The sequence below is a fragment of the Aethalodelphis obliquidens genome, unplaced genomic scaffold (genome assembly GCF_003676395.1).
Source record: "Aethalodelphis obliquidens isolate GAN/ISIS:26980383/991018 unplaced genomic scaffold, ASM367639v1 scaffold8, whole genome shotgun sequence".
Taxonomy (NCBI): Eukaryota; Metazoa; Chordata; class Mammalia; order Artiodactyla; family Delphinidae; genus Aethalodelphis; species Aethalodelphis obliquidens.
This window is the reverse complement of record NW_020837952.1, coordinates 13,796,868-13,808,335: the sequence shown is the minus strand read 5'-3', so window position 1 is coordinate 13,808,335 and position 11,468 is coordinate 13,796,868. Positions and strand designations below refer to the sequence as shown.

Here is an 11,468-nt window from a genome sequence, read left to right as displayed (position 1 = left end):
TTGCCACAACTAGAAAAAGCCTACATGCGGCAACAAAGACCCAACGCAGCCAAAAAAAAAAAGTCTAGCTAAACTAAGTAGTGCTTTAGTGATACATCTGATTTACATTCTTGCCCCACTTTAAGCCAAACACTTGAAAGTTAGACAAAGACATTTTCATAAAGAAAAGATGCTGAGGAATGGATGGTTAAAATTAACTTCAGGGTCTTCATCCATTTTTATAATCATACATATATTTACAGATACCAAAAAAGATTAAAAATAAAGGCATCTATTTTCACTGGTAAAAAATATAAAATAAAATAAAGACACAGGGCACTTAAAAAAATTTTTTTAAAGCCAAGACGCATTTAAAAAAAAAAACCTAATAAATTTTTAATTAGAATTTTTTCCTTTTTTTAAACAGGACAAGTAACAGATTACATCAAACTTCAGAACTTCTCAAATATCTAGTTATTATACACATTCCCATCTGTCTTGCAGGGAGGGATCTTGGTCGGCTTAACAGTTTCAGGTAAAATAAGCTGCATAAAAGTATATATTACAATAATAAATGTACAATGTTTACATGGAATATGTTTTAGAAGCAAGAAAAAGATGCATCTGCATCAAAAGGCGACCTCTTAAAATGCCACAACTATTTTTTACATTCACTCTTATAACAGGTCACAAGATGGGGTCACTAAGCACAGATAAATCACTGTGATGCACATAAAATACAGAAAGATTAGTTATTTTATATATTATATATATTTTTTCACACTTTAGCATCTGAGACATAAACTGAGAATTTAAAATTTATTCTCTTCAGATAACAAATCATTTTTTATTCTTCATAAACATGGTGCCCACAAAAGCACATAGGTAAGGCACAATAGGGTTTTCTGTTACAGAACAGTGTGCATCATGTTTACTTAACCAGAAAACGTGCATTAACTGTGCAAGTTCATGCTGCAAACCCAACACATATACAATTAAAAAAAAAAAGAAAACTGAGCTTTAAACAAAATCAAAATTGGTACAATTCCAGCTGTTTCACATATTCATTTGGACTGACAATGACATATCAACATGTTATTTTTAAAAAGCCAATTGTTACATTACAAGTAAACTTTGCTCCGTAACTATTTTAATCTGAAATCATAAACAGTAATAAGGTAACTTCACTGAAACAAAGTAAATACTGAGGCACAAAGCAACCATCACTCCTGCATTTACTATACTGCAAACTTTCATGACCCAAAATTGCAAATATAATTTCTCAAATACACATTTTGCTGCAACAATGTGCCCTGCTTTAAACTTGACATACAACAGGGAAGCTAACATCTCATTAAATTATAAATAGATTGGGAAAATGACTTAATCCCAATGGTACTATGTCATAGCCCTAGTATTTATAATAAATACAGCTTTTCACAAAATACTTTTCCAATGTCTGCCAATTGCTTTTTTATTGCTCACATAAATTTGAATCCCTTACAACTGGTATCAGAACTTTCACACAATATCATACTCAGACATTTTTATATAAAACCTATAAAAGATATTTTAAACTTTTATCTAATACTTCCAGGTGTTTGGCTGTTTGATCTATATGATAGTACAGCCATATGTATATATGTGTGTGTATATATACACATATACACATACATATATATATACATACACACATATATACACATACATATATATATACATTAGATTATGAATAAAATAGGAAGCTTATTTTACTGCTTTAATGCAGATATCCTCACAAAACAAGACTACTTTCGCCATCACCAGCATTTATACATATATACAAAAGCCAGTTTAAGTACATGTACATCCACTTATACTTATATGTAACCACTAAACCCAGATTGATTTTCCCATATTCCAGCTATAGCAAATGAATCTCTTACAAGCAATAGAAACCTAAGATTAAATTGGGAAATTAACAGTTTTACCACATTAGCCTGTAAGGAACTATGTAGGTGACTGTATACAAAAATTCACAACATTAGTTTACAGGAAATTACGGAAATACAAGAAGCCTTTTCACCATGCTTTTGTGTGGTTATCCAAACACTTCTTGGTGCAAAATTAACAACCACCACATCTGAAAATGCTTAATAAGGTCAATGTTCCTCATGCAAAACTTTAAGTGCATTGGCTTAACTGAGCTCCAAAAACTGAATGAAACAATTATTCTATCTACTCAGCATTGCTGCTTCACTGCTAAGTCCCTTTGGAACCTTAAGATTTCTGGAACGTTCAAACAGATCTGTACTCAATAAAAATATTACATACAAAAAGCATTTAAAAAGGGAGACGAAGCCAAACAGGAATTTTCCTATTGTAAAGAACAGTCCTAGGAGTGGAAGAAAGTCTTTTCAGGAACCTCCTTGAGAATTGGCTAGGCCAGTCCGAAGACGAAGATGAGACATAGAGTTCATATGTTTATTTGATGGCTTCAAGGGAGTGTTGCAAGTAAGAGCTTGGGGAAAGCGATGGTGATATCTATCTAGTCGTAAATATTTTACTGTAACCAATTTCCCTGTTGTAAGATAAAAATAATATTTTAGATCTGTATGAATGTGCTTAATAGAAAACAAACTGTGGTAAAAGATATATGAACACAAAATAATCTAAAATTATTACTCTAAAAATGCTAACCTAAGATTCTTTAATTTAAAATCTGGTATAGTTTAACAGTAAACCATAATTTATCTTTTCAAAATGTTTGTCATACTCAAATTTCTTACCATCAAACCAAGAGCCATGCAATGCCTTAAAAGCTTTCCCAGCATATTCTGGAGACAGACATTTAACATATACACAACCCTGTGATATTTTTTAAAAAAATAAAAAGGGAAGAAAGAAAATAAATAGTCTTAGTTTAGTAGCAACAAATCCAAAACGTAGAATTCAATAGTAAAAGTTACTTTACCTCACGTGAATTTTTGTCTACTGCAATGTGAACAATGCCATCATTATCACTGCATTTTTCTAAAATTGCTTCTTGAATTGCCAAATGCCACTGATCCCCTATTTCCCTAAAAAATTAATGAAAACAAAAATCAACAGCCATCATCAAAAAGTCTACAAATAATAAATGCTGAAGAGGGTGTGGAGGAAAAGGAACTCTGCTACACTGTTGGTGAGAATGTAAATTGGTATAGTCACTATAGTCAGTATGGAGGTTCCTTAAAAACTAAAAATAGAGTTACCACATAAAACTGCAATCCCATTCCTGGGCATATATCAGGAGAAAACCATAATTCAAAAAGATACATGCATCCCAATATTCATCCAATATTCATAGCAGCACTATTAATAGCCAAGACATGGAAGCAACCTATGTCCATCGACAGATGAATGGATAAAGATGTTGTATAGATACATAAATGGAATATTACTCAGCCATAAAAAAGAATGAAATAATGCCATTTGCAGCAACATGGATGGACCTAGAGATTATCATACTAAGTGAAGTAAACCAAACAGAGAAAGACAAATATCATATCATATTGCTTATATGTGGAATCTAAAAAAATGATACAAATGAACTTATTTACAAACAGAAAGAGACTCACAGACAAAGAAAACAGTTATGGTTGCCAAAGGGGAAAAGGGGGGAGGGATAAATTAGGATTTGGGGATTAATTTACACACACTATATACTTATACACATTATTTTATATATATAATGTATACATAAAATAAACGTAAAATAGATGTAAAATAGATAAACAACAAGGATCTACTGCATAGCACAGGGAACTACACTCAATATTTTGTAATGACCTATAAGGGAAAACAATCTGAAAAGGAATATATATATACACACACATATATATGTATAACTGGATCACAGTGCTGTATACCTGAAACTAACATGGTATTGTAAATCAACTATACTTCAATAAAAAGAAATTTTTTTAAAGAATGAGCAAAAAAAAAAAAAAAAACACACAAAAGGTCTGTTGTATAACCTAAATATATAAAACTTTTACTTTTCAGTCATACCTCAATACAGCTGGGGGAAAAAAGAAAAAAAATTAACAGCTATATTCCTACTCAGAAGAAGTCTTCTGTTTTTTACAATATATATACCCAACTAGAATGGGAATAGTTTAAAAACCATATAGTTAAAATTAACAGTATATAAATGCTTGTTACTAACAGTAGGTAGATTAAAAAATAATTAGCATTCAGAAGTCCCAGCCCTGCTCTCACTTTCCAGTCTAAGAATGCACATGCTGAGGCACTGAAGGATCTCTACTATAGCAGAATAAATGTGCTATCATTTTTACGTTTAAAATCCTACATACTTAAAGTCATTTCTCTTTTCTATCTAGACAAATGTTAATAAGCACTTTAATGAGTTACAGTAAACTTGTAAAAGTAAAGTATTATTTTTTAATGACATTTTCAAATTCCTAAACTTAAGGAAAATTCTTAGTATATAATGTATTCTGAGCTTCTTTTTTTCCAAAATAATAGAAGCGTGAATATAGGACAAACATTTTGTACCTAAGTCACCTTGTACCTAAGTCACCTAAGTAAGGTGACATAAATCACCTTACTATTACGAAACAGCTCCCGCTACAGTAACGCACATTTGTTTTTCTTGTGAGATATAGACGGTGGGTCCAAGGAAAAGGCTGTTACACTTCAAATTGTAAATCTTCATCTCAGGTAATAAAATACTGGACTGGCAGAGACTTCCTAAACCCTAAGGTATGAGGTAAGATTCCAAATAGAGGGATCACCACACCGTTAATTGTTTCTACCTCTGCAAAATGGAGGGAATGCGTGCGTGTGTGCGTGTGTGTGTGTGTGTGTACTGACAGTGCTTTGTCACATTTACAATTTTGCTGTCACTCATTTGGAATCTTACCATATCAACTATTTCTTGAAATAAATGAGCTATCAGATGGGACTTACGGGTATTTTATATGTAATACAATTTCTACTGTCAGCTTTTTTTAAAAAACAGAATTTGACTTGTCCTATCATTGGACAGATAAGTAGTCACCTCTAGGAAGCAAGTTCTAAAGATTATTACAGCTTATATGTGAAGTATTACGGATTCTAAGGCAATAACTTTTGACTGTGCTATTTTCTGGATGCATGTGTTGTTGTAATTACATAGACAGAAAAGTTTCTCAAACAGTAAATGGACAAGTCTTGTAGAGGGGAAGGTATGTACATTTTTGTAGAAAACTTTTTAAGAGTAGGATTTGGAAATTTTTAAATAGCAGATATTCTATCTATATTGCCTACTGAGGCAAAGAATGGTGGCAGACACGACTTATACATCTAATAAAGGGTACTGTTGTCTGTCATCATATCTGTCATTAATCTGACTCAAGCATTTATCTGCTGTGGGGATTCCCAGTGAATGCAGATTTATATAAGTTTTACAAATCATTATACATCTGTGTCTTTTGGTGAAACCTTTGCTTGAAATTTAACAAAAAAGAAGAAATGAGAAAAACAGAACATCTCGGTAGTTAGAGATTCAGAAGTAGAAGATTCTTCTATTACAGACAGCATTATAAGAATATCATGCATTTTTCAGCCAAATATTCCAAATAAAAATTACATGTACCTTTCGTCATAATACTTACATAACTGGATCAAACATATTTCGAATCTTTAGACATGGCGTCAAACTATTTGGTGGTGAATTTCTTCTATCTAAATGAAATGCTATAAAAAACAAATGAGTTTTACTATTTTCCATTGTTCCATTTTGTTGAAAAGTATTCAGCCATTCAGTTTATTCAAAAAATATTCACTGCGTACTTTTATTATGAGCCAGACCCCTGGATCAAGGTGAATAAGACAGACACAGTCATTGTTCTCAAAGACTTTAGTTTAGTGGGGGAGACACACAGTCATTGTTCTCAAAGACTTTAGTTTAGTGGGGGAGACAGATGAAAAACAGTGTCACCCAAGAAATCATAATTGTGGTAAATCCTAAGAAAGAAGAGTACAGAAAGCTCTCAGTGTAACTGAAGCTAATCTGTGAATATCAGGTAACACTTCAAGGATAAAGTATAATTTATGCTGGGACCTAAAGAATAAATACAATATAAATAGGCAGAGTAAAGAGAGGTGTAAAGGACATCTCAAGCAAAGGTGACAGCTTGTACAAAGCCCAAGGCAAGAAGGAACTTGGTATATTTGAGTAACTAAAAGATAGTCACTGTGACTAGAGTGGGGACAATAGAAAGATAAACCTGAAGAAGGGGATGTTGGATGATGGAGGACCATGTAGGCCACATTAAAGCACTTAGACATTACCATAAAAGTGATGGGAAGCCACTCAAATGTTTTAAGGAGAGGAATAGTATGATAAGATCTCTTAAAATTATAAAATTTTTAAATAGAGTGTTATGTGGAGAATCAATTAGACAGAAGCAAAAGTGAATGCAAGGACACCAGTTAGGAGGTTATTATAGTTGTCTAAGAGGGAGATGATAGTAATGTGGATAAGACAGGCCAGCAATGCAGATGGAAATAACTGGACAGAATCAGGACATATTATGGAATAGATCTGACATGACTTGTTTAAAGACTGCACATGTGGGGGCTAAGGGAGAGATTAAGGATGACTCCCAGGTTTATGACAGAACCAACTGAGGAGGGGCAGGTATCATTAATTAGACAGGAACACTGGAGGAAAGGTCAGTTTGGAGAGAGAAGACATTAGGTTCATGCACATGTTGAATTTCCAGTGCTTCTTAGTAAAGAAGACAAGTATACAGATGGGTATAAAAATCTGAAAACAAGAACAGAAGACTTAGTGCGAGATATAAATTTGAAAGTTATCAACATATATATAAAAAATGAAGTTGCAGTATAAGATCATCTGGGAAGACAGGGAGAATGATGAAAGATGGCCTGGAAAAGCCCCAACACCTAGAGGTCCAGGAAAATCTAGAAAAGAAGATTTAAGAAAGGGTAAGAGGTAGGATGAAAACCAGAAGAAAGTGGCAACCACAAAGCCAAAACAAGAAATTTCCAAGGCAGGCTCAATTGTTAATACTGTTCAGTAAAATAAGGACAGGAAAGAAAAATGTCCGCTGACTTTAGCAATATTGAAATCTGAGAGCTGTTTCCTTGAAATGATGGGGATGGAAAACAGATTGGAGTCAGCTGAAGAATAAATGGGAGGTGAAAAAGTAAAGACAGTGAGTAAATTGTTTAATGCTATTTGGCTATAAATAGGTAGACAGCTATAGGACAATGTATAGTGCACCAGTGTGTTTTAAAGATGAGACTATAGTATGTTTAAGTGCTGATGAAAAGATCCAAGAGAGGCAGGGATTTAAAACACAGTAAGGGAAGACACTTGAGAAGACCAGAGGGAATGGGATCCAGAGGGATCCTCTGAAGAGAAGGGCTCGGATCTTTGTTAAGTGAAACAGCTCCTCAATTGCAAGAGGAGGTGAGGATGAGTGTAGATTTTGGTAATTCTATGAATTTGGTGGTGGAAATTTGAGGCAGGTACAATCTGACTGTTTCTATTTGAGTCATCAGCTGAGAATTAGAAGACAGAGAAGAAGGGCAAAAGGTTTGAAAAGAGGGGAAGAAATATAAAATTGTTATTGAGTAGAGTAGGTAAGTGAAGTGACTAGTAAAAAATGGTAAGAATAAGAAAGGCAGGTAGCACTGAAGACCTAATTGAGGTTGATTAGTTATAAAGGTACCAGTCTAACAAGTTGCAGGATTTTCTCCTGCTATGCTCATCCATTTGCATATAGACAGGCACAGATAAACAGTTTCATCCTTGGTTGGAATATACCAGGTAAGATGAAGGACAAGTGATGACATATGGGTACTAGCAAGAGAGTGATTGAAAAGATGGATCATGAAAACTAAGATGCACAGGAAAAGAAGTAAAGATAGGAGAAATGCTGAAGAACTAGAGAAAGTAGGTGCATTGAAGGATCAGATTCTGGAGTTCCCAAATACATAAAGCAGGAAAGTTGAAAGGATGAGTTTATGATAAAGACCAGAGCGTATCAATTAAAGATTTCAGAACTGTCAGTGATAAGAAACATCTGGAGTATAAATGTCTGAACAGTGCCTGATATGGGGTGGAGGAAGGGTCACTAGACATGAAAATCTTTGCCAAATCTCAGATCAAGAAGGTTTGTGAACATCTAGTACTTTCCGAACTTCTCTACCAGTGTACAGATTCTGTTCTTAGATGACCTTTTAGCTGCAAACAATCTGACTTCCTTGAAATTCCAATAACGGCCTGGGCCAGCAGGGGATGCACCAGAGAAAACAGAAGTATTCATACCACCTTATCCTAGCCTAGACCCAAGTTTCCACAAAATAACAGACCTGGGAGAAACTATCCCTGGCCAACTCTAGTCAGAAAGTAGTCCAAAAGATCAAATTGATTTTTAAGATATAAGCTTTATCTCCCTAACTAAACCCTAATTACCATGGCCATGTAAAGATACAGTAGTTATTGAATGATACATTTCAAGTACCTCAGGGACTACCTTTGGGTCCTTCAAATGAATGTTGTTTATACCAAACACTACATTTGTCAGAAGCATAAATAATTCTCTGGCTCCCCAGCAAACTGGTACTTTAAAATAACTTTAGGGGCTTCCCTGGTGGCGCACTGGTTAAGAATCCACCTGCCAGTGCAGGGTACACGGGTTAGAGCCCTGATCCGGGAAGATCCCACATGCCGCGGAGCAACTAAGCCCGTGCGCCACAACTACTGAGCCTGCGCTCTAGAGCCTGCGAGCCACAACTACTGAGCCCGTGTGCCACAACTACTAAAGCCTGCACACCTAAAGCCTGTGCTCTGCAGCAAGAGAAGCCACCACAATGAGAAGCCTGCGCACCGCAACAAGGAGTAGCCCCCCGCTCGCCACAACTAGAGAAAGCCTGTGCACAGCAACGAAGACCCAACGCAGCCAAAAATAAAATTAAATTTAAAAATTTTTAAATAAAAATAAATTAATTAAATAAAATACCTTTAGAGATACTAATGTTATCACTGAATTTATATTTAACTACTTTTTAGAAATTGAACTAAAAATTCAATAAGGCTGATTATTTAACAGTTACTTGGGAAAAGTATCATTAAATGACAACAGCTTGTAGTGGTAGTGAACTCAAAAGACTACCGTAATTACCAACCCTCCAGATATGTACCATTTATTTATTTGGCCATGCTGCATGGCTATGGGATCTCAGTTCCCTGACCAGGGATTGAAATCCAGTGAAAGCTCAGAATCCTAACCACTAGGCTACCAGGAACTCCCCAGACATGTACCTTTTAAACCACTGCATTTATAAGGGGAGAAACATTAAGCTTGTTAGTAAGTTAAACTATCTGTTCACATAAAAAACCATCAGAACCCTCTAGTATACGCCCATTTTTATACAGTACAACATTTGTGCTCAGATATATTTAAATGAAAGCAAACTTATTTTATGTATTAATCATTTTAAAAAGCTAGGTCAGAGTCATTTAGTTACATTTAAATAGACTATATATTTAATAGCATAAAAATGTAAGTAATATTAACACTAAATTCTCTCTGTATTAGAGCTATACGTTCTTAAATGAGGCAAAAAGATGTATAACTATCATTAAGAAAATTCCAACAACTTCTCATTATCAGCTTTTTGTAACAATTCTTCTTATGATGAAATTCTTAAAAGAGCTCAGGTCTTTCTTGCTATAAATCTAAAGACTTCCATTTTATCACTACAACCATCCAAAAATTGAATTGGTATACTTCAAGTAAATAGTTACCAAGTGTTCTATGTCAGAATTTTCTGCTTTCAGGCTAAAATTATCTCAGCCATTACACCTTTTTTTCTATTTGCTAAGTAGCAGGTGTCTTACTTTACTCTCAATTCCTTTCTAGGTCCAGGAACAGGGCCCTAATCACTGTAACTGTTTATCAAAGACTGTCAAGAAAAGAGAGATTAAATTTACAATTCTTTACATGGCCCATTTAGAAATATGCAAATTAAGGTAGCTCAGTACTTGGCATATAGTTTCCAAACATTTAATACACTGAAACTTGGATAAAACACTTAATACGTAAAAAGTAGCTGGAGGGCTTCCCTGATGGCGCAGTGGTTGAGAATCCGCCTGCCAATGCAGGGGACATGGATTCGAGCCCTGATCCGGGAAGATCCCACATGCCACGGAGCAACTAAGTCCATGCACCACAGCTACTGGGCCTGCTATCTAGAGCCCGTGAGCCACAACTATTGAGCCCACGTGCTACAACTACTGAAACCCGCACATCTAGAGCCTATGCTCCGCAACAAGAGAAGCCACTGCAATGAGAAGCCCGTGCACCACAACGAAGAGTAGCCCCCGCTTGACACAACTAGAGAAAGCCCGCACACAGCAACAAAGACCCAACACAGCCAAAAATAAATGAATGAATTAATTAATTAAAAAAATAAAACTATAAAACTTCTAAAAATATATTTAAAAAAAGTAGCTGGAGATTTAAAAAATATTGTATTAATTCAGGTTGAGTTTTAACTACTACTATAACTGACCTTAAGTTGTATTTTATCATTTTTGCACAGTCTTTTCCTAGCTAAAGATAATGATAAAGTGAAAATAATAGTCTGAGGTTTTAAATCCTAGAGATTATAAAGTGTCCAATTTAACACACTTAAATAAATCATACCACTACTAATTTTTAAGAACAACATGGATTATGTAGTTGAAAATTGCCTTTGGATTCATCTTGAAAATCTCACTTATTTTAAATATCTTATTTTAAAATAAGACAACTATAATGATAAAAAAAAATGCATATGAACAAAAACAATGGCCTAGAACTTCAGATGCATACATGAGCACCAACTGTTAGCTCTATGATGAAATTAGGCTGAGACTCCACATGCATCATTATAAGGCACTAAGGTAATCAGATCTGACTGACAGCCTATGGTTTCAGAGGACCATTCTGCATGTACCCTAAAGCAAATAGTTTATGGTTTAGTGTCATTTTGGAAACATAAAAACTTTATTTTTATGCCACGATTATATAAACTATTATTCAAGCTCTTTGAAAGTGAAAATCAATTACAGAAAATCAGGAAGAGATTGGATTTTATTTTATTTCAATTTCAAAACAATTAACCTACCTTTCCCATATAGTCTATGTTTAGCAAGCATTGATAAATATGCTTTTTATCCAATAAGATTAAAAGAAACTCAACTCATTACTAGTTCTGAAATACAAATTAAACTAGCCATGAGATTTCTTTTTGCAAATAACCATTAAGATACAAAAAATTCAAATGAGGTAACAGTTATCACTTTGGATACGTAAGGCAACCAAACACCAAACCCTCTTATAAACTTACAAATACCTATTTTTGCAACTATGCAAGCATTAAGAAAAATATGGAATGATACCCACAAAAGCTACTTGGCATGGGATATGCAGGTGGAAGACTCT

At 34.4% G+C, this 11,468-nt stretch overlaps 1 protein-coding gene across 10 annotated transcripts in view; it reads right to left on the bottom strand.

The window, feature by feature from the left end:
* The window catches only part of LEMD3 (LEM domain containing 3), an 84,524-nt gene that overhangs the window by 18,047 nt on the left and 55,009 nt on the right, over positions 1-11,468 (bottom strand). For 4 of the 10 annotated variants that reach the window (XR_003432878.1, XR_003432877.1, XR_003432879.1 and 1 more), the window contains exons 10-12: positions 5,619-5,700; positions 2,933-3,038; positions 2,748-2,826 (exon numbers count right to left, since the gene is read on the bottom strand). Coding sequence is in view for 6 of the 10 variants with exons in the window: in XM_027106924.1 (XP_026962725.1) it covers positions 2,748-2,826; positions 2,933-3,038; positions 5,619-5,700 (267 nt within the window). In the remaining 4 variants the exon portion in view is untranslated. Of the gene's footprint in view, positions 1-349; positions 2,540-2,747; positions 2,827-2,932; positions 3,039-5,618; positions 5,701-11,468 lie in introns of those variants that run through there. The other 6 variants (XR_003432876.1, XM_027106923.1, XM_027106920.1 and 3 more) reach the window with 3 other exon arrangements.